This window comes from Mustelus asterias, chromosome 26 (assembly GCF_964213995.1).
Source record: "Mustelus asterias chromosome 26, sMusAst1.hap1.1, whole genome shotgun sequence".
In the NCBI taxonomy this organism is placed as follows: domain Eukaryota; kingdom Metazoa; phylum Chordata; class Chondrichthyes; order Carcharhiniformes; family Triakidae; genus Mustelus; species Mustelus asterias.
The window spans coordinates 1,698,868-1,725,253 of record NC_135826.1 but is presented as its reverse complement, the minus strand read 5'-3'; the positions used below and the strand labels follow the sequence as shown (position 1 = coordinate 1,725,253).

The 26,386-nt window shown below is 44.3% G+C and overlaps 1 protein-coding gene across 2 annotated transcripts in view; it reads right to left on the bottom strand.

Annotated features, from left to right (window-relative positions):
• Nucleotides 1-26,386, bottom strand: part of LOC144479416 (uncharacterized) — a 90,091-nt gene that overhangs the window by 21,910 nt on the left and 41,795 nt on the right. For both annotated transcript variants that reach the window (XM_078198060.1, XM_078198059.1), the window contains exons 9-13: nt 18,162-18,262; nt 16,395-16,951; nt 12,656-12,798; nt 10,869-11,004; nt 3,366-3,466 (exon numbers count right to left, since the gene is read on the bottom strand). In XM_078198060.1, coding sequence (XP_078054186.1) covers nt 3,366-3,466; nt 10,869-11,004; nt 12,656-12,798; nt 16,395-16,951; nt 18,162-18,262 — 1,038 coding nt within the window. The remainder of the gene's footprint in view (nt 1-3,365; nt 3,467-10,868; nt 11,005-12,655; nt 12,799-16,394; nt 16,952-18,161; nt 18,263-26,386) is intronic.

The window sequence follows — 26,386 nt, the reverse complement described above, 5'->3', positions numbered from 1 at the left end:
GAATGTGTGCTATGCATCAATTAAGCAACAGCACTGACAACTGTTATTACAGGAAGGAGATTAGAGACATTGGAAAGGTGAATTGTAGATTCACTTAGATGGCAAACAGTTCTACCGCTTCCTTCAACACCACGGCTGGATTCTCTCAAAGAAATTCTAAGCCCCCAATTCACGTGAAAATGGGAGTAACTCCTGCTAGTTTTTTCTGCGTGATTTCCAGAGCGAATCACTGACACTCTGTGATGCACAGAGTGCCCCAGCGGTATTCTCTCTGAAAATCAGGAGCCGGGGCCTATTCCCGACTGAGAAACCGGCAGCATAGCGGGCCACTGTGCATGCACCAATCTGTCAGAGCGGAGATCGGCGCATGCATAGTGGCCCCCCCCCCCCCCCCATTGCCGGCCTCCTGATCGCTGGCCAGCCGATCACTGGTCAGCCCCGCAAACCCTCATCGCTGGCCTTACAATGCTCCCCCACCCCCTGATTTCTGGCCACCTGGACCACCCCGGCCAGCCCACATACCCCCCCATCCGGGTGGCTAGCCCTGATCACTGTCCTCCCTCCCTCTGCCACCGATCCCTGTGCTAGAGCAGTGCAGCAGGCTGGGAGAATTGCCCCCTACAACTATGCTCGCTGATGTTAAACTGATTGTTAATCTGATTGTTAATAGATGAATCAAAAATTTCATCTAATTATCAGGAAGACTAAAGCCACTGTTTTCAGAGGCTGTTTTCAGCCTCTACAATGGTGTCCTTGCTACTGACTCCATTGTTCTCTTGTTAGTTGCCAAGGGTGAATCAGACCATAGGAAATCTTGATGTTCTGCTCAATCCTCTAATTTATCATCAAGATTATTTAATTCTACTTCCACAACAATGTACATCCCAACCCCTCCAGCCACTGAAATCATGATCCACACCTATGTAATCTTAGGCTCAAATCTCCAGTGTTCTTGCCAACTGAAGTCCTTCAACGTGCAGAAACTGTCTATGTCCATAACTCATCTATCTATATCTGGCCTGCACTAAGTTCCACACATTCATCACTCCTTGCCCTCGATCTACCATTTTCACCCCATTTTCAGCTCCAAAGGCAATGATTCCTTACCCCCAAAACTATTAAATCTTAAGACTGCCATCTTCTAATTCCTTCATGCCACCCCATGTGAGCAATCCCCTCCAGCCTTAAATTCCAATTTACAACCTTCAGGTCTCGAACTGATCTTCTGTGAATCTCCTTCCCTCATTCATCTCACTACTGTTGAAGTGACTTCAGGAACCCCGTACCCATAATCTCTAAGGTTTCGATAGATTTAATCAAGAGAACATTGCCTCCTCTAGGCAAGACCATTACTAGAGATCTTCAGTACAAGATAGTCACCAAGAAAACCAACAGGAAATTCAGAAGAAATTTCTTTACCCAGAGAATGGTGAGAATGTGGAACCTGCTATCACTGGGAACGGCTGAAGTGAATAGTATAGAAGCATTTAAGGGGAAGCTGGACAAGCATGAGGGAGAAAAGAACAGAGGGTTACAATGACAGCTTTAGATAAGCAAAGACTGGAGAAGGCTTGAGTAGAACATAAATACCGGCATGAACTGTTGGACTGAATGACCCATATTGTACCATTTATCATATGCAACACCCTTTCTCCTTTTTAACCTTTAAAAATCCTTTTACTTAAAAGGGACCTTAAAAATGCAAGTTGCTGTTATAGATTGGTGGGGTGGAGATCCTGCTGCTGCTCTGCATTCGGGCTGAGTGAGGGAGGGAAGGAGGCCAGTGATTGGGGCTGGACATCGGGTTGGGTGGGGGGGGCATCGAGGTGGGCCGGGGGTCGACGCTGGCCCGGATATGTTTGGGGGGGGTCAGCGATTGGGTCATGGGAGAGTCGGAGGGCCACCTATGAGGGCCGTGGGGCTGGCCAGCGATCAGGAGGCCAGTAGTGCGCACATGCGCCGATCTCAGCGCTGACAGATTGGCTCTGCACAGTGGCCCGCTCTGTGCTATGCTGCCAACCTCTCCAGCAGCAACAGGCCCTGCCCCCTCCCGAATTTTCACGTGATTTACGCTGGTGCGCTCATTTTGAAAATCCTGCTGAAAAAACCAGTGGGATTTACTTCAGCTTTTACGTGAATTCGAAACCTAGAATTTTTTTGGAAGAATCGCCCCCATTGTCTTTTGAATGCTACATTAAAACAAATCTGTTCTTTCCAAATGATCCAAGAGGCGTCAACATGGAAAAGTACAGATTCATCCAATGAGGCAGGGAGGGAGGTAGGTGGTAATCACTAGGTTTGACTTGATGGTATGGGACAGCATGGGGTGTGCACTCGAGACGGAGGATTCCTCGGGCAATTCCCTCCCCACTGTATAACTCTGCTGCTGCCACCTCTGGTGGGTGTGTTCTGCTATTGGGACAAGACAAAAAAGAATTGCCGATGGAGATGTCAGGGACATTGACTGCAAGGTATGATTTGGCAAGTATGACTACTTCAGCCTGTTGCTTGACTAGTCTTTGGGACAGTTTCCAAATCTTGAGGCCCAGTTGTTTGTGAGGACTTTTCAGAGTTGACTGAGTGTGCCTTTGCCATATCTGATGCCTGGGAAAATGAATGGTGATCCATGTAGTTTCACCTTAGCGATTTTGATAAAACTGATGGCTTGCTTGGCCATTTCAGAGGGCAGTTACTTTGCTGTGGATCTGGAGTCGCACATAGATCGTCCGGTTAAGAGTGGCACATTTCCTTCCCTGAAGGACATAAGCGAACCAGATAGGTTTTTATTTTCAAGGTCACCATTACAGAGACAGGTTTGTTATTCTAGATTTATTAACAGCTTCTTCCCTGCTGCCATCAAACTTTTGAATGAATCTACCTCATATTAAGGTGATTCTTTTACACCCTACGACTGCAGCACTACGTTCTGCACCCTCTACTTTCCTTCTCTATGGACAGTATGCTTTGTCTGTATAGCATGCAAGAAACAATACTTTTTACTGTATACTAATACGTGATATAAATCAAATCAAATAAGTTTATTTAATTGGTCGAGGCCTCTGGATTTACTTGTCCAGTAGTATTACTACTATTCCACCATTCTCACCTCACATGGTGACAAAAGTAATTGAAGTAAAAGAAACATGGTAGATTGAAACATACAGTTTAGATGAAGACTGTTCTGTGAAAACCAGCTAAGTAAATATTGAACAGGGATTGAATCTAGGGTTTTGTTGGTTTTCCATCAGTCAGTGCAGATATTTTTACCGAGTGAGCTATTAAGGGAACTGCGTATTTATAAATTCTCACCAACTAGACACCTACTTCTACTTGAGAACTGGAAGAATAAACAAGGTTTGCTTTACCCAACATCAGCAAATGTTCGTTTTGCAGTTTCTTCAAAGCATATCTTCTGGAGTAGCTCTTCCCTCTCTCGGTAAGTTTGCTCCTGTGCTTGCTTTACTTCCTATATAAAGAGAACACATTCTGAAAATATTGCCTTTACCCAACTCTGAAGCAAGCTTGTAGATTTGAAATGAGATTATAGCTCAGCCCATAACGAACGTAAGGATTACTGCTGACTCTCAATACTTCTCTATTTAAAAAAAAACTCATTCAAGAGATCTGGGTTTTGATGGCTAAACCAGCATTTATCGTTCAACCCTCATTGCCTTTGAGGTGGTAATGTGGTGGTGATGAGCTGGCTTCCTGAACCACTGCAGTCCATGTAGTGTAGGTACAACCACAGTGCTATTAGGGAGGGATTTCCAGGATTTTGACCGAGCAACTGTGAAGGAACGGTGAGATATTTACAAGTCAGGATGGTGAGTGGCTTGGAGGGGAACCCCAGGTGGTGGTGTTCCCATGTGTCTGCTGCCCTTGTCCTTCTAGCTTTTAGTGGTCGTGGTTTTGGGAGATGCTATCTAAGGCTTATAGAGTCATAGAGGTTTACAGCATGGAAACAGGCCCTTCGGCCCAACTTGTCCATGCTGCCCCCTTTTAAAAAAAAAAACCCTAAACTAATCCCAATTGCCCGCATTTGGCCCATATCCCTCTATACTCATCGTACCCATGTAACTATCTAAATGCTTTTTAAAAGACAAAATTGTACCCGCCTCTACTACTACCTCTGGCAGGGTGTTCCAGACACTCACCACCCTGTGTGTGAAAAAATTGCCCCTCTGGACACTTTTGTATCTCTCCCCTCTCACCTAAAACCTATGTCCTATGTTTTAGACTCCCCTACCTTTGGGAAAAGATATTGACTATCTAGCTGATCTGTGCCCCTCATTATTTTATAGACCTCTATAAGGTCACCCCTCAGCCTCCAACGCGCCAGAGAAAAAAATCCCAGTCTATCCAGCCTCTCCTTATAACTCAATCCATCAAGTCCCGGTAGCATCCTAGTAAATCTTTTCTGCACTCTTTCTAGTTTAATAATATCCTTTCTATAATAGGGTGACCAGAATTGCACACAGTATTCCAAGTGTGGCCTCACCAATGTCTTGTACAACTTCAACAAGACATTCCAACTCCTGTATTCAATGTTCTGACCGATGAAACCAAGCATGCCGAATGCCTTCTTCACCATTCTGTCCACCTGTGACTCCACTTTCAAGGAGCTATGAACATGTACCCCTAGATCTCTTTGTCCTGTAACTCTCCCCAACGCCCTACCATTAACTGAGTAAGTCCTGCCCTGGTTCAATCGACTAAAACTCGCCAACATTAAGGGCATTTAAATGGTCATTGGATAAACAGATGGATGATATTGGAATAGTGTAGGTTAGATGGGCTTTAGATAGGTTTCACTGGTCGGCGCAACATTGAGGGTCGAAGGGCCTGTACTGCGCTGTAATGTTCTATGTTCTATATGTTTATCCAATGACCATTTAAATGCCCCTAATGTTGGCGTGTCCACTACTGCTGCAGGCAGGGCATTCCACGCCCTTACTACTCTCCGAGTAAAGAACCTACCTCTGACATCTGTCCTATATTTATCACCCCTCAATTTAAAGCTATGTCCCCTCGTGCTAGCTATCACCATCCTCTCAGCATCTTGTATGCCTCTATTAAGTCACCTCTTAACCTTCTTTTCTCTAACGAAAACAACCTCAAGTCCCTCAGCCTTTCCTCATAAGACCTTCCCACCATACCAGGCAACATCCTGGTAAATCTCCTCTGCATCCTTTCCAATGCTTCCACATCCTTCCTATAATGCGGCGACCAGAACTGTACACAATACTCCAAGTGCAGCCGCACCAGAGTTTTATACAGCTGCAACAGGACCTCCTGGCTCCGAAACTCAATCCCTCTACCAATAAAAGCTAACACTCCATACGCCTTCTTAACAACCCTATCAACCTGGGTGCCAACTTTCAGGGATCTATGCACATGGACACCCCAGATCCCTCTGTTCATCCACACTACCAAGTATCTTACCATTAGCCCAGTACTCTGTATTCCTGTTACTCCTTCCAAAGTGAATCACCTCACACTTTTCCGCATTAAACTCCATTTGCCACCTCTCAGCCCAGCTCTGCAGCTTATCTATGTCCCTCTGTAACCTGAAACAACCTTCCGCACTGTCCACAATTCCACCAACTTCAGTGTCATCCGCAAATTTACTAACCCATCCTTCTACGCCCTCATCCAGGTCATTTATAAAAATGACAAACAGCAGTGGCCCCAAAACAGATCCTTGCGGTACACCACTAGTAACTGAACTCCAGGATGAACATTTCCCATCAACCACCACCCTCTGTTCTCTTACAGCTAGCCAATTCCTGATCCAAACCGCTAAATCACCCTCAATCCCATGCCTCTGTATTTTCTGCAATAGCTTACCGTGGGGAACCTTATCAAACGCTTTACTGAAATCCATATACACCACATCAACTGCTTTACCCTCATCCACCTCTTTGGTCACCTTCTCAAAGAACTCAATAAGGTTTGTGAGGCACGACCTACCCTTCACAAAACCGTGCTGACTATCCCTAATCAAATTATTCCTTTCTAGATGATTATAAATCCTATCTCTTATAATCCTTTCCAAAACTTTGCCCACAATTGAAGTAAGGCTCACTGGTCTATAATTACCATGGTTGTCTCTACTCCCCTTCTTGAACAAGGGACAACATTTGCTATCCTCCAGTCTTCTGGCACTATTCCTGTAGACAATGACGACATAAAGATCAAAGCCAAAGGCTCTGCAATCTCCTCCCTAGCCTCCCAGAGAATCCTAGGATAAATCCCATCCGGCCCAGGGGACTTATCTATTTTCACACTTTCCAGAATTGCTAACACCTCCTCCTTATTAACCTCAATCCCGTCTAGCCTGTATCTCAGTATTCTCCGCGACAACATTATCTTTTTCCAGCGTGAATACTGATGAAAAATATTCATTTAGCACCTCTCCTATCTCTTCAGACTCCACGCACAACTTCCCACTACTGTTTTGACTGGCACTAATCTTACCCTCGCCATTCCTTTATTCCTGACATACCTATAGAAAGCTTTAGGGTTTTCCTTGATTCTACCTGCCAAAGACTTCTCATGTCCCCTCCTGGCTCTTCTTAACTCTCTCTTTAGGTCCTTCCTGGCTAACTTGTAACTCTCAAATGCCCTAACTGAGCCTTCATGTCTCATCTTTACATAAGTCTCCTTCTTCCTCTTCACAAGACATTCAACTTATTTAGTAAACCACGGTTCCCTCGCTCGACCACTTCCTCCCTACCTGACAGGTACATACTTATCAAGGACACGCAGTAACTGTTCCTTGAACAAATTTCACATTCCAATTGTGCCCATCCCCTGCAGTTTCCTTCCCCAACCTATGCATCCTAAATCTCGCCTAATTGCATCATAATTTCCTTTCCCCCAGCTATAACTGTTGCCCTTCAGTATATACCTATCCATTTCCATCGCTAAAGTAAACGTAACCGAATTGTGGTCACTATCACCAAAGTGCTCACCTACCTCCAAATCTAACACTTGGCCTGGTTCATTACCCAGTACCAAATCCAATGTGGCCTCGCCTCTTGTTGGCCTATCTACATACTGTGTAAGGAAACCCTCCTGCACACAATAGACAAAAACTGACCCCTCTAAAGTACTCAAACTATAGCTTTTCCAGTCAATATTTGTAAAGTTAGAGTCCCCTATAACAACTACCCTGTTACTTTCGCTCCTATCCACAATCATCTTTGCAATCCTTTCCTCTACATCTCTGGAACTTTTCAGAGGCCTATAGAAAAATCCCAACAGGGTGACCTCTCCTTTCCTGTTTCTAACTTCAGCCCAGACTACCTCAGTAGACGAGTCCTCATCAAACGTCCTTTCTGCCACCGTAATACTGTCCTTGACTAACAATGATGTGGAGATGCCGGCGTTGGACTGGGGTAAACACAGTAAGAAGTCTAACAACACCAGGGTAAAGTCCAACAGGTTTATTTGGTAGCAAAAGCCACGAGCTTTCGGAACAGGCTGTCCCTTCGTCAGGTGGGTGGGAGTTCTGATTACAAACAAGGCACAAAGACACAAACTCAATTTACATGAATAGTGATTGGAATGTGAGCCTTTACAGCTAATCAAGTCTTAAAGGTACAGACAATGTGAGTGGAGGGAACATTAAGCACAGGTTAAAGAGAGGTGTATTGTCTCCAGACAGGACAGCTAGTGAGATTTTGCACATCCAGGCAGGTTGTGGGGGTTACAGATAGGGTGACATGAACCCAATATCCCGGTTGAGGCCGTCCTCATGTGTGCGGAACCTGGCTATCAGTCTCTGCTCAGCGACTCTGCGCTGTCGTGCGTCGTGAAGACCGCCTTGGAGAACGCTTACCCGGAGATCAGAGGCTGAATGCCCGTGACCGCTGAAGTGCTCCCCAACAGGAAGAGAACACTCCTGTCTGGTGATTGTCGAGCGGTGTTCATTCATCCGTTGTCGAAGCGTCTGCATGGTTTCCCCAATGTACCATGCCTTGGGACATCCTTTCCTGCAGCGTAACAGGTAGACAACCAGTTCTTCATCCAGACACACGGAACAGCCATGGGGACCAAATTCGCACCTCAATATGCCAACATCTTCATGCACAGGTTCGAACAAGACTTCTTCACCTCACAGGACCTTCAACCGATGCTATACACTAGATACATTGATGACATTTTCTTCCTTTGGACTCATGGTGAACAATCACTGAAACAACTATATGATGACATCAACAAGTTCCATCCCACCATCAGACTCACCATAGACTACTCTCCGGAATCGGTTGCATTCTTGGACACACGCATCTCCATTAAAGACGGTCACCTCAGCACCTCACTGTACCGCAAGCCCACGGATAACCTCACGATGCTCCACTTCTCCAGCTTCTACTCTAAACACATTAAAGAAGCCCTCCGTATACACAGGATCTGCTCGGATGAGGAGGATCGCAACAGACACCTCCAGACGCTGAAAGATGCCCTCATAAGAACAGGATATGGCGCTCGACTCATCGATCGACAGTTCCGACGCGCCACAGCGAAAAACCGCACCGACCTCCTCAGAAGACAAACATGGTACACGCTGGACAGAGTACCCTTCGTCGGAGTGGAGAAGCTACGACATCTCCTCCGGAGCCTTCAACATGTTATTGATGAAGACGAACATCTCGCCAAGGCCATCCCCACACCCCCACTTCTTGCTTTCAAACAACCGCACAACCTCAAACAGACCATTGTCCACAGCAAACTACCAGCCTTCAGGAGAACAGTGACCACAGCACCACACAACCTTGCCACAGCAACCTCTGCAAGACGTGCTGGATCATCGACACGGATGCCATCATCTCACGTGAAAACACCATCCATCAGGTACACACTCTTGCAACTCGGCCAACGTTGTCTACCTGTTACGCTGCAGGAAAGGATGTCCCGAGGCATGGTACATTGGGGAAACCATGCAGACGATACGACAACGGATGAATGAACACCACTCGACAATCACCAGGCAAGACTGTTCTCTTCCTGTGGGGGAGCACTTCAACAGTCACGGGCATTCAGCCTTGGATCTTCAGGTAAGCGTTCTCCAAGGCGGCCTTCACGACACACGACAGCGCAGAGTTGCTGAGCAGACTGATAGCCAGGTTCCGCACACATGAGGACGGCCTCAACCGGGATATTGGGTTCATGTCACACTATCTGTAACCCCCACAACCTGCCTGGATGTGCAAAATCTCACTAGCTGTCCTGTCTGGAGACAATACACATCTCTTTAACCTGTGCTTAATGCTCCCTCCACTCACATTGTCTTGTACCTTTAAGACTTGATTAGCTGTAAAGGCTCACATTCCAATCACTATTCATGTAAATTGAGCTTGTGTCTTCGTGACTTGTTTGTAATCAGAACTCCCACCCACCTGACGAAGTGACAGCCTGTTCCGAAAGCTCGTGGCTTTTGCTACCAAATAAACTTGTTGGACTTTAACCTGGTGTTGTTAGACTTCTTACTTGACTAACAATGCCACACCGCCACCTCGTTTACGACCTGCCCTGCTCTTACTGAAACATCTAAACCCCGGAACCTGCTACAACTATTCCTGTCCCTGCTCTATCCATGTCTCCGAGATGGCCACAACATCGAAGTCCCAGGTACCAACCCATGCTGCAAGTTCACCCACCTTATTCCGGATGCTCCTGGCGTTGAAGTATACACACTTCAAACCACCTTCCTGCCTGCCAGTACACTCCTGCGACCTTGAAACCTTATCCATGACCTCACTACTCTCAACCTCCTGTACACTGAAGCTACAATTCATTGAATCCGAAATCGATGTTGAGGTTTCCCAGGGCAATTCACTTGTCTGCTGTGTCTGCCTGCTGATGGGATAGCATTTACATTGGCAAGTACATTGTTCAAGTGACCACTCTTCATGTAAAAACTAGTCAGCAAGTGTAAGGAATGCATCACAGCTGAGTCTGACCAGTCCTCACCAACTTTTATTCCTGCAGTTATGAAAAACGTGCTCCTTACAGAGGTGACCAATTATGGTGCTCCATCTGGTATCCTGGTTGTTTCACTTTTCATATCTTCACACTCTGAAGAGTGTAGAAGTATGGCAGATTTCCATCACGGACTGATTAACAATCTGTGACAGGAATGCTCCTTCCATGCCAAAACCACATTTATACTGGGCAAAGAGTGGCATTGCTTCATGGGCCAGATTCCGAGGCATAAATTTTACTAGCCTGCCCACTACAGGAATCAGAGCGGGCGAGGGGGGAAGGTCCGTTGACCTCGGCTGGGATTTTATGGTTTCGAGACGAGCGAGGCCGTAAAATCCTGCCCTGATTGTCACCCCAGAATTGAGCGGCAGCACTATCTGGATCACCATGTGAACCCTGTGCCTTCTCACTCAGAGGCTGCAATTTTATCATTGAGCTAAAGATTTAAGTTAGTTAATTTGACACACTCGGAAATTCATCTACTGACTGAAAAAAAGTTTGAATGTCTAGTTTTTCAATCAAACAAGACAAATTAATGGTGCGTGACCTGCTTTTGCTCCGACAGCTGTAAACTAAACTTTGAGACAGTGTGTGTAAACTCCAGAAAACATCAAAAACCTACTAACCCAAAACTCAAGGTAGTTAATTATTCAACCTCTCAGCCAATTAAGATAAAATATATTAAATGTGGAATTGGGAGACCGGGACATGTTTGACACCAACGTCTTCTCAGTGACTAAAGTAGTCTGTTCATGTGCTGAAATTAAGACTTACAGGAAAGGGACTGAAAAGTCAACTGATCCAGAAAAGACAGATTAACAACAGCATTACATTAAAAGAGCATTTTCAGATTTCCACCTGCAGTTCCATCCCTTTACCTCCTCTAATAATCTCTGCCTTTTTAGAACTGATTCGTCCAATCTCCCTCTTTCGAGGCACATCCTCTCAAGCTGCAATCGCTCCAAGTCCCTTTCCAGTAGCTCTCTGGCTTCCTCTTCCCATATTTCACGCTCTCTAGTAGAAAACAGAAATTCAACAATTCAAGACCAGATATTCAGAAGTAACATTTCCACAGACACAAGTCACATTTAGCTTTTATGAGTAAAATTAGTTGAAGGATCAACACAGCTCTAAAAATAAGACACTTAAAATTGCAATATCTGTGCAATACTCAAGGCTAGTGATTGACAATCTTCATGAGAAAATTGGACGCAATACAGAATTTGATCTCAAAATATCAGTAAAAATGGCAGAACTTTGGAAAGCAGAATTTTACCTGTTCACCCTATAGCAGTGGCTCTGGTAGGGTAATTTACATTATTGTGGGCATGAGAAAAGCAGCGAAAGGAAGTACTTTCATTTCAGAGAACATTATCCACTGCTCTCTGTCACACAAGGCTGGAACATTTTGATATCTGGTTTGTGCAGAGTTAACAATCTCAAGCAGGAGAATTGAAAAGAGAAATCAGGCACAATAACTTTTCCAATCATCATCCAGCAATCCCTGATACAAATAGGGCAGAGGCAAGCAAGGCATGATGTTATATGTTGTATACTCTATGGAGGAATAGGACACCATAGCTCAATGTTGAAGCTCAAAGCATGATAGCCACTTTGGCAAGGTTCCTCATGATTTAGGTCATAACAAGGAACCAAAACTTTTAGTGGATGTCAGGAAAGGAGAGAAACAGCAAAATAAAATAGCCAAGAAGAGAAATGATTTCCAACCCTGCCCCAAAAGTTAAAAAACCTCGATCAGCAAGAGGAGGAGAAAAGAGTTTCCTTTACCCATCAATACTCCTGACTTTCAGAGCAAGGTTCTCTCTCTTTAAAGAAGTCAAATTTCAAAGATTTCAAATCTCTCTCAATGATCAACAAGTTGAAAGCAAACATAGGAAGCAAACACATTGTAAGACAACCAGAGGGTCTACATGACACACTGGCCAACGTATTTACCACAACACTGACAATAATAAATCAAATAAAAACTCATATACTGAAGCTGATGAATGAGAACCCTTTTGTTGGCATTAACCAATATCGTTCCAAGGAGATTGACAACTATTTGAGACAGTGACGTTAGTAAATGTTCACTAGGGAGCAGGAGAGAAGCCTCAAATTTTCTTTGCATTAAAGCTAGGTAAATGCACAACATTAAACTATTTTAATACATTTAATTTTCAAGGTTGATATTTATAATTGAATGTCATCAGATTGTGATCAACTATCAGATCTGCAATTAATGAACCATTGCAGCTTCCACCTTCTCTTAGTTTATAATGGAAACAGCTCTCTTTCCCTCGTATCGCCAGTCTCTGTTTCATCAAAGACCAAAGGAATCAGGCACAACTCTAACAGATATAATCAGTAATTAGAATAAATCAACTCGTGCTTACGAAGTTTTGTTGAAATATTTCCCGTGAAACCTGAACAACAAAGGAATAAAGTGAATAATCCCCTTGATTTTAAGTGCCACGGTAGATATGCACAACAAAAACAATTAAATTGAAACGTTGTCTCAGAATCTGTCTGACTTGCTCAATGTTTCAGATTTTCAATATTCAGTTTTTTGTTCTCTGTCGTAATGATATGCCTTCAATCTCTGATGCAAAACTGCACTGTCCTGATAAGTTTAAAAAGCAATCTGGATTTTCAGTACACTAACCTGCGTCTTTCAACTGCCCATAATGCTTCCTTGGGATCCAGCTGCCATGGTTGTTCTTTCAGCTTGTGAGTTTTCTCTGTGGATACATCTCTTGATCTGTTTTTGCTGGGAGATCTTGTGTGTATACTCCTGGATCTTGAAATCTGTTTTTCCACAGCATGAAAATAATTGAACATTGATGGTAGTTTTAGGAATCTGCAGACTGAATGTGTGCATCAAACTAGTTGCCTAATGAAACTGTAAAGTCATGGAAGATGGGCAGGCTATTCATTCTGCTCATGATGATGGATCTTCTCCACCCTCCCACCTTAAGCTGCTCAGTTAAAACTCTAAATAAAGGCAGATAATAAGGGATCATAGAAACTTAGACTATAAGGAAAGTGAATCCTTGTCAGCATGGAATATCAGAAAAAAACTACAAACTTACAAAAGGAGGAGACATTATAGAAGTACTACTGGGCATGATACTATCCTTATTAATTCACCTAAAGTAACGACCATCAACAAAAACACTCCCGTAGCACTTTTATCATCCCATCATGTTCTAAAGCACTTTCCAGCCAATTAAGCACTTAAGTGTAGTCACTGTTGCAATGTGGAAAATGCAGTAGCTAATTTGTGCACTGAAGATCCCACAAGCAGGAGTATAAAAATGGCCAGATAAAACCATTTATGGTAAAGCTGTTTGATGAATTGGAAAGAACACTCTTGCTCTTTTTTAAATTCATTCTTGGTGAGCACTTATTGCCCATCTCTAATTCCCTTGAGAAAATGGCAGTGAGCTGTCTTCTTGAACCGTTGCAGTCTGTGTGGTGTAGCTACATAGACCCATAGTGCTGTAACGGAAGTGATTTTGACCCAGCAATGTGAAGGAACAGTAATATTTTTCCAGGTCAGGGAGGTGAGTGGCTTGGGAGGACAACTTGCAGGTACTAATGCTCCCATGCATCTGCTGCCCTTGTCCTTCTAGGTGGCAGAAGTGAAGGGTTTGGAAGGTGCTGCCTTGGGTGAGTTGCTGCAGTGCATCTTGCAAATGGTATACACTGCTGTCACTGTGTCAGTGGTGGTGAGAGGGAATGTTTAAGATGGCGTACGAGTTGCCAGTCAAAAGGGATGCTTTGCCTTCGATGACATCGAGCTTCCTGATTTGACATTGGAGCGGTATTCATCCAGTCAAGTGGAGATTATTCCATTACACTCCTGATTTTGTGCGTTGTAGATAGTGGACAGGAAGTCAAAAGGTGAGTCACTCACTCACTGCAGCATTCCCACCCTTGACCAGCTCTTATAGCCAAGTATTTTGTAGCTGGTCCAGTTAAATTTCTGGTCAATGGTAATCCCCAGGATGTTGATGTTGGGGAATTTATGGATGGCAATACCACTGAATGTCAAGGGTGGATGGTCATTGTGTGGTTTGCCACTTCTCTGCCCAAGCCTGAATGATGTCCAGGTCTTGCTGCATATGGGCACGGACTGCTTCAGTATCTGGTGAGTTGCAAACTTACGCAATCATCAGCTAACACCCCCATTTCTGACCTTATGATGGTGGGAAGGTCATTGATGAAGCAGCCGGAAGACAGTTGCGCCGAGGACACTACCCTGAGGAACTCCTGCAGAGATGTCCTGGAGCTGAGATGATTGACCTCCAACCACCACAACCATCTTCCTTTGTGTCGATGGAACTTAAACCAGTGGAGAGTTTTCCCTGGTTCCCAACTGACTCCAGCTTTGCTAGGTTTTCTTGATGCCGCACTTAGTCAAATGCTACCTTTACCTTGATGTCAAGGGCAGTCATTCTTACCTCAGCTTGAGTTTAACTGTTTTGTTTATGTTTGGACTAAGGCTGAAATGAGCGCAGGAGGTGAGTGGCCCTGGCAGATCCCAAACTGAGCATCAGTGAGCAGGTTATTGCTGAGTAAGTGCCACTTGATAGCACTGTTGATGACCCTTCTAACACTTTGCTGAAGATCAAAAGTATACTGATGAGGAGATAATTTCCCGGTTGCATTTGTCCTGCTTTGTTTTGGATAGGACAAACCGTGGCAGTTTTCACAGAATCCCTACAGTGCAGAAGGACGACATTCAGCCCACTGAGTCTATACCAATCCACCTTTTAAAAAAATCTTACCCAGGTCCTATCTCGGTAAACCTATCTCTGTAATTACCATGCTAATTTCCCTAACCTACACATCTTGGGACACTAAGGGACATTGCTGGGTAGATGCCATTGTTGTAGCTGTAGGGCAACAGCTCGGCTAAGAGCTCAGCTAGTTCTGGAGCTCAAGTTTTCAGTACTATTGCTGTAATGTTGTCAGCCTTTTCCGTATTAGGTGCTTTCTGTTATTTCTTGATCTCATGTGGCAGGTGTGCCAGGACTCAGGGATTAAATCTGATAGAATCATAGAATCCCTACAGTGCAGAAACAGGCCAATCAGCCCATCAAGCCTGCATCAACAACAATTCCACCCAGATCCTATCCCCGTAACTCCACGTATTTACTCTGCTAATCCTCCTGACACGAAGTGACAATTCAGCATGGCCAATCAATTTAACTGCACATCTTTGAAGCGCAGGAGGAAACCAGAGCAGATGGAGGAAATCCACGCAGACACGGGCAGAACGTGTAAACTCCACACAGACAGATCCGTTGGTTATAGGATCATTTAGCATGGTCTATTCCAAGATGTTCCTGCTGTTTGGCACCCTAGTAGTCCTGTGTTGTAGCTTCACCAGGTTGACACTTCATTTTTGGTTATGTCTGGTGCTGTTCCTGGCATGACCTCCTGCACTCTTCATTGAACCAGGGTTGATCCCTGGCTTGGTAGAGTTGGGGGTGCGCTGGGCCAGGAGGTTACAGATTGTGATTGTACACAATTCTGCTGTTGCTGATGGCCCCCAGTGCCTCATGAATTCCCAGTTTTGAGTTGTTAGATCTTTTTGAAATCTATCCTATTTAGCATTGAAATAGTGCCACACAACACGATGGAGGATTGTGCAGTGGTCATTCCTGCCAATACTGTTATGGACAGATTCAGGCTCGTGAAAACAAGGTCAAATAGGCTTTTCCCTCATTACCTGCTGCAGGCCCAGTGTAGCAGCTACGTCCTAAAGGAGTTGGTCAGTAGTGGTGTTACTGAGGCACTCTTGGTGAAGAACATTGAAGTTCTCCACCCAGAGTACATTCTGTGCTCATGCCACCCTTCGTGCTTCCTTCAAGTGGTGTTCAACATGGAGAAGTACTCATTCATCAGCTGAGATGGGGCGGTCGGTGCTAATTAGCAGGAGGTTTCCTTGCCCATGTCTGACCTGGTGCCATGAGACTTCATGGGATCCAGAGCTGATGTTGAGAATTCCAAGGACAACTCCCTGCTGACTGTATACCACTGTGCTGCCACCTCTGCTGGGTCTGTCCTGTCAGTTGGGTTTAAAAACTTAATTTAAAAAATACCAAATAATGTTATACAGAAATGGAATTAGAGTAACAGATGACTGTAGCACAAACTCTACAGACAACACACACCCTTTTTGTTTTATTACAGATGATTTAGTTGGAATGGAAGCAATACACATATCAGGACTTTGAGATTATTAAGCCTCCCAAATTAGCGTCTGCAAGAACTGTTGAGACAGTGGTACTATGTGGATAAATTTCAGCCTGGAACTCCAATACATTATATTCCATCTGTAACCCTTTTGAGAGTTTAGTTGCAATAATTAGTCACACTAACAAAGAACCTACCCTCCTCCTTTCTTTATTTTTCCATCTCTCTAAACTCAGACTTCTTTCTCTACTTCTTCTCCTCCGCCTCTCCGAGCTACTCCTCCTCCTCCGCCTCTCCGAGCTACAGCTCCTCCTCCGCCTCTCCGAGCTACGGCTCCTCCTCCGCCTCTCCGAGCTACGGCTTCTCCTCCGCCTCTCCGAGCTACGGCTTCTCCTCCGCCTCTCCGAGCTACGGCTTCCCCTCCGCCTCTCCGAGCTACGGCTTCCCCTTCGCCTCTCCGAGCTACGGCCCCTCCTCCGCCTCTCCGAGCTACGGCTCCTCCTCCGCCTCTCCGAGCTACGGCTCCTCCTCCGCCTCTCCGAGCTACGGCTCCTCCTCCGCCTCTCCGAGCTACGGCTCCTCCTCCGCCTCTCCGAGCTACGGCTCCCCCTCCGCCTCTCCGAGCTACGGCTTCTCCTCTGCCTCTCCGAGCTACGGCTTCTCCTCCGCCTCTCCGAGCTACGGCTTCTCCTCCGCCTCTCCGAGCTATGACTTCTTTCCCTCCCGTTCCTTTTCCTCTCTGAACTTCGGGTTTCTAAAGAAAGAGACAAAACTGACCTATTGCTGTGTTTTTGATATATATACAATGTGATAACACTTGTTCATTTTGCTTTAGCAAATGATAGACTGCAAATCATGGCTACAGGCAGGATTTTGTTAGTAAATCTCTCCAGTCTTTGATTTTATTTAACTACAGAGTTGAACTTTGTAGTTAAATAAAATCAAAGACTGGAGAGATTTATAGTGGACCTGAATATTAGTGATACTTGAGGGACTTGCAAATGACCTTTGCAGGTGTTCACAACCAAAATGGCCACTGCATGTACAGCAAATCAGATGAGCCGAAAATAGTGAATTTGGCTGCATCTCCTGCAGTGTTCCCACATTTATTTGGCATTATCTGGAGTCATGCTGAGTTCTGGTGCCCTGCCTGTAGGATGACATTTCAGTTTGTTTTATTTGTTGGCTTTCATAACTCATTGCCATCCTGGAATCCTCCAGGAGTAGGCTTACATTAACACTGCAATGAAGTTACTGTGAAAATCCCCGAGTCGCCACACTCCAACGCCTGTTCGGGTACAATGAGGGAGAATTTAGTATGGCCAATGCACCTAACCAGCACATTTTTTGGACTGTGGGAGGAAACCGGAGCACCTGGAGGAAACCCACGCAGACATGGGGAGAACATGCTGACTTCGCACATACAGTGACCCAAGCCGGGAATCGAACCCGGGTCCCTGGCGCTGTGAGGCAGCAGTGCTAACCACTGTGTCGCCCGTCATTATGGTCATTTTAAGGATAAATATTCCTCAAACTCAGTCCATTTAGGACCCTTACAGCTAATCATAGAATCATAGAAACCCATCGAGTCTGCACCGACCACAATCCCACCCAGGCCTCACCCCCATATCCCTACATATTTACCCGCTAATCCCTCTAACCTACGCATCTCAGGACTCGAAGGGGCAATTTTTAGTATGGCCAATCGACCTAACCCGCACATCTTTGGACTGTGGGAGGAAACCGGAGCACCCGGAGGAAACCCACGCAGACACAAGAAGAATGTGCAAACTCCACACAGACAGTGACCCAAGCCGGGAATCGAACCCGGGTCCCTGGAGCTAATAGGGAGGAGGCTTATATTCCAACACTTGGTATGTGATTTAAAGCCAGGTCGCATGATTATGTACTAATCCAATACTCTCAGGCATCACTTCCCACATGCTTCTTAAAACTTCCCTTACTTGAATGTGAAGATCTGTATTTGTGTTCCTCCTTTTCTCTGTGTCTGTCATTCCTATCATCTTTCTCCTGCTTCCTGGAGTCTCCTTGACTAACAGATGACCTGAAGTGGAGTCAAAGTACATTGAGTCTCACATGCTACTGGGATTTTACAAATGCAATAAAATAATTAATCTAGCTGGGGATATAACTTGTATGGGAAACACTAAGCTTCTTAAATAGGACACTTATTTATTTGAACCTCAATGAGCCATTAATTCAGTGACATTTTGTAACAAACATAAAATGGAATTCCTGAGGGGTCAGGCTAGAAATGAACAAAAATGGCTCCTGCCTTTCCAGGAAAGTAGGAAAGTTGTTGGGTATATGTAGAAACAATGGGAGCCCTTCGGCCCATCAAGTCTACTCCACTGTTCAATTAGATCAAGACTGATCATCTACCTCAATGCCACTTTCTGCATTATCTCTGTATTCTTTGATGTCATGAGTCTCCAGGTATCTATTGATTTCGATCTTGAACACGCTCAATGATTGAGCTCCCAAAGCCTCCGGGGTAGAGAATTCCAAAGATTCACTACTCCAAATGAAGAAATTCCTTCCCACTGCAGTCTTTAATGGCCTGCCCCTTATTCTGAGTATGTCTCTTGATTTTAGACTCAGTTAATCTTGTGAACTTGTTTCATTCCCTCTATGGCAACTATATCCTTTCTTAGCTAAGGAGACCAGGTCTCAGAAAGGCTCTACATAGCTGCAGCAAAACATCCTTACTCCTGTTCTCAAATCCCCTCACAATAAAGGCCAACATGCCACTTGCCTTCTTAATTGGTACTGCACCTGCATGCTTGCTTTCAATGACTCATGAACAAGGACATCCAGGTCCATTAATGACGTCCACACTTCCCAACCTCTCCCAGATCAAAAAAGAAAAAAGAGGCATACAAGTGGTCCAGGCAGCTAAAAACAGATGGAGAACTCGAGGAATACAGAGAAAGTAGAAAAGAACTCAAACAAGGAGTTAGAAGGGTAAAAAGGGGTCACGAAATGTCCTTGGCAGACAGGATTAAGAAGAATCCTAAGGCATTTTATACATACGTTAGGAACAAGAGGGTTGTTAAGGAAAGAATCAGACCTCTCAGGGACAAAGGAGGGGAATTATGCTTAGAACCAAAGGAAGTAGGTGAGATCCTAAACGAATACTTTGCATCAGTATTCACAAAGGAGAGGGACATGTTGACTGGTAGTGTCTCAGAGAGATGTGTTGACCCGTTAGAAAAAATCTCAATTACAAGGGAGGAAGTGTTAGATTTTTTAGGAAACATTAAGACAGACAAATTCCCAGGGCCGGATGGCATCTATCCTAGACTCCTCAGGGAGGGAAGAGATGAAATTGCTGGGCCTCTAACAGAAATCTTTGTCTCTTCACTGGACACAGGTGAGGTCCCAGAGGATTGGAGGATAGAAAATGTGGTCCCGTTATTTAAGAAGGGTAGCAAGGATAACCCAGGTAATTATAGGCCGGTGAGCTTGACGTCCGTGGCAGGGAAATTGTTGGAGAAGATTCTTAGAGATAGGATATATGCGCATTTAGAACTGAATAATCTCATTAGTGTTAGACAGCATGGTTTTGTACGAGGGAGGTCATGCCTCACAAATTTGGTTGAGTTTTTTGAGGAGGTGACAAAAACAATTGACGAGGGAAGGGCCGTGGATGTCGTCTATATGGATTTTAGTAAAGCGTTTGACAAGGTCCCTCATGGCAGGCTGGTGCAAAAGGTGAAGTCTCACAGGATAAAAGATGAGCTAGCTCGATGGGTGGAGAACTGGCTTAGCCATAGAAGACAGAGGGTAGCAGTGGAGGGGTCTTTTTCCGGTTGGAGGTCTGTGACTAGTGGAGTTCCGCAGGGCTCTGTACTGGGACCTCTGCTGTTTGTGATATATATAAATGATTTGGAGGAAGATGTAGCTGGTGTCATCAGTAAGTTTGCGGACGACACGAAGATTGCTGGAGTTGCGGATAGTGATGAACATTGTCAGAGAATACAGCAGGACATAGATAGGCTGGAACATTGGGCGGAGAAATGGCAGATGGAATTTAATCCAGATAAATGCGAAGTGATGCATTTCGGTACATCTAATGTAAGGGGGAGCTACACAATAAATGGCAGAACCATCAGGAGTATAGACACACAGAGGGACCTGGGTGTACAAGTCCACAGATCCTTAAAAGGCGACAGCACAGGTGGAGAGGGTGGTGAAGAAGGCATATGGCATGCTTGCCTTTATTGGACGGGGCATAGAATATAAAAGTTGGCATATGATGTTGCGGCTGTATAGAGTGTTGGTTAGGCCACATTTAGAATACTGCATCCAGTTCTGGTCGCCATACTACCAGAAGGACGTGGAGGCTTTGGAAAGAGTACAGAAAAGGTTTACCAGGATGTTGCCTGGTATGTGGAGAGATTGGGTAAACTGGGGATGTTCTCCCTGGAAAGACGGAGGATGAGGGGCAACCTAATGGAGGTGTATAAAATTATGAAGGGCATAGATAGGGTGAACAGTGGGAAGCTTTTTCCCAGGTCGGAGGTGACGAAAACAAGGGGTCACAGGTTCAAGGTGAGGGGGGCAAGGTTCAACACAGATGTCAGGGGGATGTATTTTACACAGAGGGTGGTGGGGGCCTGGAATGCACTCCCAAGCAAGGTGATTGAGGCGGACACGCTGGGATCGTTTAAGACTTATCTAGATAGCCACATGAACAGACTGGGAATAGAGGGATACAAACGAATGGTCTAGTTGGGCACATGAGCGGCGCAGGCTTGGAGGGCCGAAGGGCCTGTTCCTGTGCTCTATTGTTCTTTGTTCAACATAAGAAGTATTCTGCCTTTCTGTTTTTTTACTAAAGTGAATAACTTCACAATTACTCACATCATATTCCATCTGCCAAGTTCTAGCCCATTCACTTAGCCTGTCCAAGTGCTCTTGAAGCCTTCTTGAATCCTCCTCACAACTTTCAGTTTGGTGTTATCATCCACACCATCCAGCTTGGTGTGATCAGCAAATTTGGAAATATTATAATTGGTCCCCACATTCAAATCATTGATATAGATTGTGAAGAGCTGTAGCCCCAGCACTGATCCTTGTAGTACCATACTAGAAACAACTTGCTACCCTGAGAATGATCCATTTATTCCTATTCCTGCTTTCTGTCTGTTAACCAATTCCCAATCCATGTCAGCATATTTCCACTAATCCCATGCGCTCTAATTTTATTTACTGACTTCCTGTGCGGGACTTCATCTAAAGCTTTCTGAAAATCCAAATACACCACATTCACTCGTTCTTCCGTTTCGGTGCTACAACTAATATTCTCAAGAAACTGCAATAAGATTGTCGAACATGGTTTGCCTTTCATAAACATACATTGACTCTGCCCAATTTCACAATTATTTTCCAAGTGTCCAGTTATCATGTCCTTCACAATAGATTCTAACATTTTCCCTACTACTGACATCAAACTAACAGGTCTGTTCGTTCTCCATTCACTCTCCCCCTCCCTTTTTAAGTTGCTACTTTCCAGTCTACAGTCTTTCAGAATCTATAGAATGTTGAAAGGTAACCATCAATGCATCCACTATCTCTCTCTAGCCGCCTCCCTCAACATTCATCTGGTCTGGAATATTCATCAACTTCAATCCAGTTAACCTTTCAAGTACTACTGCTTTACTAATTTATTTTAGTTCCACAGTTTCACAAGTCTCTTGGCCACCTAGTATTTATGTATCTTCTTCTGTGAAGGCAGATGCAAAGTAATTGTTTTGTTTCTCTGCCACTTCCCTGGACTCCATTATAAATTCTCCTGTCCCCATCTGTAATGGGCCCATATTGCTCTTAGCTAATCCTTTCCTTTACCTAAAAAAGCTCCCACAGTCCACCTTTATGCAACTCATTGGTTGTCATTCATATTCTCTTTTCCCTTTCTTTCATTTTCTTGGTGCTCCTTTGCTGGATTCTAAATTGCTCCAAATCCTCAGACTTATCAGTTTTTCTAGCATCTTTATAAACCACTTCTTTTGATCTAATGTGATCTTTAACTTCTTTCATTAACCACAGTTGATTTACCTTACCCCTTGGGTGTTAGTGCCTTCGAGGAATGTATACGGTGTAGCATTTTCTTAAATACTAGTCATTGTCTGCCCACTGACAAATCTTTTCATGTGTTACCCCAATCCACCAAAGCCAACTTACTCCTTATACCATCATAATTTCCTTTTTCAGATTTAAGACCCTGGTTTCAGACTTTATGTGAAATTCTACCATATTATGATCACTATTTCTCAAAGACTCCTTTACAACAAGGTTATTTATTAGTCCTTTCTCATTATACAACAATTAATCCAGAATAGCTTGATTCCAAGTTGGTTCCTCAATGTACTTCTCCAGAAACCCATCTTGTACACACTCCAAGGATTCCTGCTCCACAGCATTAATGACTTGGTTAACCCAGTCTGTGTAAACTGAAGTCCCTCCTAAATAAATATCCTTGGATATTCAGTTATCAATCTTAGTTACTCTATAGCCATGTCTCCATAATTCAAATAAATAATACCCATATTACCTCAATTTGTACATTCAAATCATCAACCTTTTTGCAAATGCTATGTCCATTCAGATAGAGTCCCTTTAATTCTGCTTTGTTAACTTTATTCTCTATCCTGATCCTATTTGATTGCCTATGCTTTGTGTGTCTTCTGTTTTTGCTTTCTACTTTTCACCAGTTTTACTTCTTTCAAACCCGAGATCCCTCTCAGGTTCCCACCTCCCTATCAATCTAGTTTAAACTCTCCCAAAAAGCACTAGTGAATTTTCCTGCATGGATGTTAGTCCCTGTTCTGCTAAGATGCAGCCTGTCCATCTTGTACAGGTCCCATCTGTGCCAGAACTGGTTCCAATACCTCAGAAATCCGATGCCCTCGCTCCCACACTGGTTTTCCAGCCACATGTTCAATTACTCAATTCTCAGATTTCCGTGCTCACTAGCACATGGGGTTAGAAGTAATCCTGAGAATACTGCATTAGAGGCCCTGCTTTCCAAATTTCTTTCTAGCTCCCTGAAATCTGCTTTCAGGACTTCATTCCCCTTCCAACCCAAGTCATTGGTACCGATGTGGACCGCGACTTCTGGCTGTTCACTCTCCCTTGCAGATTGTCCTACACCCGTTCCGTAAGATCCTTGACCCTGGCATCAAGGAGGCAACAAATTATCCTGAAGTCATGCTTACTGTCACAGAAACACCTGTCTGTTCCCCTGACTAATGAATCCCTATCACTACTGCTCCTCTCTTCTTCTTCCCTTTCTATATAACTCAGGCACCTGCAGTGACACAAATTTTGCTTTGAGTGCCCTCCTCTGAGGAATCATCACATCGTCAGCATTCAAAACAGAAAACCAATTAGCAAGCGGGACCTCAAGGGACTCCTACAATACCTGCCTGGCTCTCTTGGAGTACCTGGCAGTCACTTTCAGCTTCCGTGTTGCTAACCTGTGGTGTGACTATCTCTCTCAATGTGCCAGCAATGTAGCTCTTAGCCTCACAGATGCACCACAGTGACTCGCAACCGCTGCTCGAGCTCCAAAAAGCCACCTGGGGACACTTCCTGCACGTGGTCATTTAGGTTACTGATAGCGTCCCACATACTATAGGATACTTATGCAATGTGACCAAGCCGGCTTGCTATGCCTTAATGTTACTTCGCTTATCTTAACTTTATTTCACTTTGGCTCACTTACATGAACTTCACTTGGCCTTAAATTAATAAATATTACAACTGTGGTGAACCTTACTTAGCACTGATAAATCCAACTAATATTTAACACGCTTTAGCTAATTAACAATTAATTAAAACTTTACGTTTTTCTAATTTCCAGCTATTTCCACAACCTCCTTAAAAACAAGCAACTGACAAAGATGGCACAGTACGGTAAAGAGCGGCACGGTAGCACAGTGGTTAGCACTGCTGCTTCACAGCTCCAGAGACCTGGGTTCGATTCCCGGCTTGGGTCACTGTCTGTGTGGAGTTTGCACATTCTCTTCGTGTCTGCGTGGGTTTCCTCCCACAGTCCAAAGGTGTGCGGGTTAGATTGATTGGCCATGCTAAAATTGCCCCTTAGTGTCCTGAGATGCATAGGTTAGAGGGATTAGCAGGTAAATATATAGGGATATGGGGTTAGGGCCTGGGTGGGATTGTGGTTGGTGGGCCGAACGGCCTCTTTCTGCACTGTACAGTTTCTATGATGTGCAGGTTAGATGGAGTGCCCATGCTAAATTGCCCCTTAGTGTCCCGAGATTTGAAGTTTAGGGGGATTAATGGGTAAAAGCGTGGAGTTAAGGGAGTGAGTGGGTCTGGGCAAGGTGCTCTGTTGGAGAGCCGGTGTAGACTAATTGGGCTGAATGGCCTCCTTCTGCACTATAGGGATTCTATAAACTGTTGCCGAAGATCCAGAAGGGGCAAAGCTGGATAGGCTGGTTTATGATACAATCATAGAATTCATACAGTGTAGAAGGTGGCCATTTGGTCCATCGAGCCTGCACCGACAACAATCCCACCCAGACCCTATCCCTGTAACCCAATGTATTTACCCTGCTAATCCCCCTGACACTAAGGGGCAATTTAGTATGGCCAATCAACTTAACTCACATATCTTTGGACTGTGGGAGGAAACCAGAGCACCCGGAGGAAACCCACGCAGACAAGGGGAGAATGTGCAAACTCCGCAGACAGATACCGGAGGTTGGAATTGAACCCAGGTCCCTGGCGTTGTGAGGCAGCAGTGCTAACCACTGTGCTACCCACGTTGTTTAAAGGGGAATGTTTTAAAATTCAGCTTTTTAGCTAATTCAGTTCAGATTAGTTATGTTGTGTTTATTTGGGAGAGAGCTACTGGATTTTCGTTTATAGATGAAGATTCCCCTGGGGTTTTTAATTAAGTGGATTGACAGGGTCATGTGATATATGGTTAATGGGAGGAGCTAGGTATGTAGCAGAGTAAAACAGCTTTCAGTTCTGGCTGGGCTTAGTTTAAAGACAGGCCTGCAAGCTGCTCTAAAAATCAAAACCTCTCTGAAAGCTTTGAGATTGTCTACAATCCTTGTCACAAGTATATTTGTGGTTGCTAACTGTACATAAAGTGCAATGTTAAGTCGGTAAAAGAATGTTGCTTATTTGGAACGGAAAGAGTGACAAATTAGAAATTGACGTTGTTTCCTTTCATTTTTAAAATATTGTTCAACTGTTAATGGTTAAACCGTTTCTTTTGTTAGAGTTACATTTAATCTGTGTTATGATTCAAGCTGGTTTTGATGAAAATCTCCAATTTTTCAGTGGAGTTATTTCTGGAGCGAAGCATCCTTCCTATCTGCACATTTATGTCAAAGTAGAAAAATTGTTGGGATCTAATCTGGCATCCTAATGCAACTTGGGGTTCTGGTCCAGGACCCTAACAAACTCTTCTTGGAATTGCTCCCAGGATTATGAAGATCGTAAACTCAGCATGTGCTCCGATACCATGTGCTGGACCAATCAGGAAGACTGATTAACCAATGTGACAAGTTCTGAGTTAAGAGAAGTTGTTCATGCTGATTCGCTTCACCCAAACCAATGAGAACGTATGGGCCATGGATTTAAGCTGGCATGATAGATAGGGATCAACAAAAAATAAGAAAACAGAAAGGTAAAAGAAAAGGAATGCTGTAAAATTAGGTTATACCTAAAAAGAAACATTCATATGAGTTTTAGAAGCAAGATGAATAAAGGTTGTTTCAGCAATTAGGAATTATGATGTAATAAAGATCTCAGAAACAACTGAGGGCAGATTAGACAGAAAAGAGCTGATTAGCGCTATGTTAGGGATACCTGGGCCATAAACCCCTGAAACGGGAAAATGCTTTCAACATTTAAGAAAAAGACAGGCTTGTATTTATATAGTACTCTTCATGACCATCCAATGTCTCAAAGGCTATGAAGTACTTTTTGAAGTGCAGTCACTGTCGTAGGAAATGTGGCAGCTAACTTGCACTCAGTAAACCCCAAAACAAGCAATGTAATAATGACCAGATAATTGCTTTTCATGATGCACATTAAGGGCCTTGGCAATATTAGCTAAGACAGTAGGGGGAACTCCCCAGCCTTTCTTCAAAATAGTGCCCTGGAATCTATTACACCCACCCAC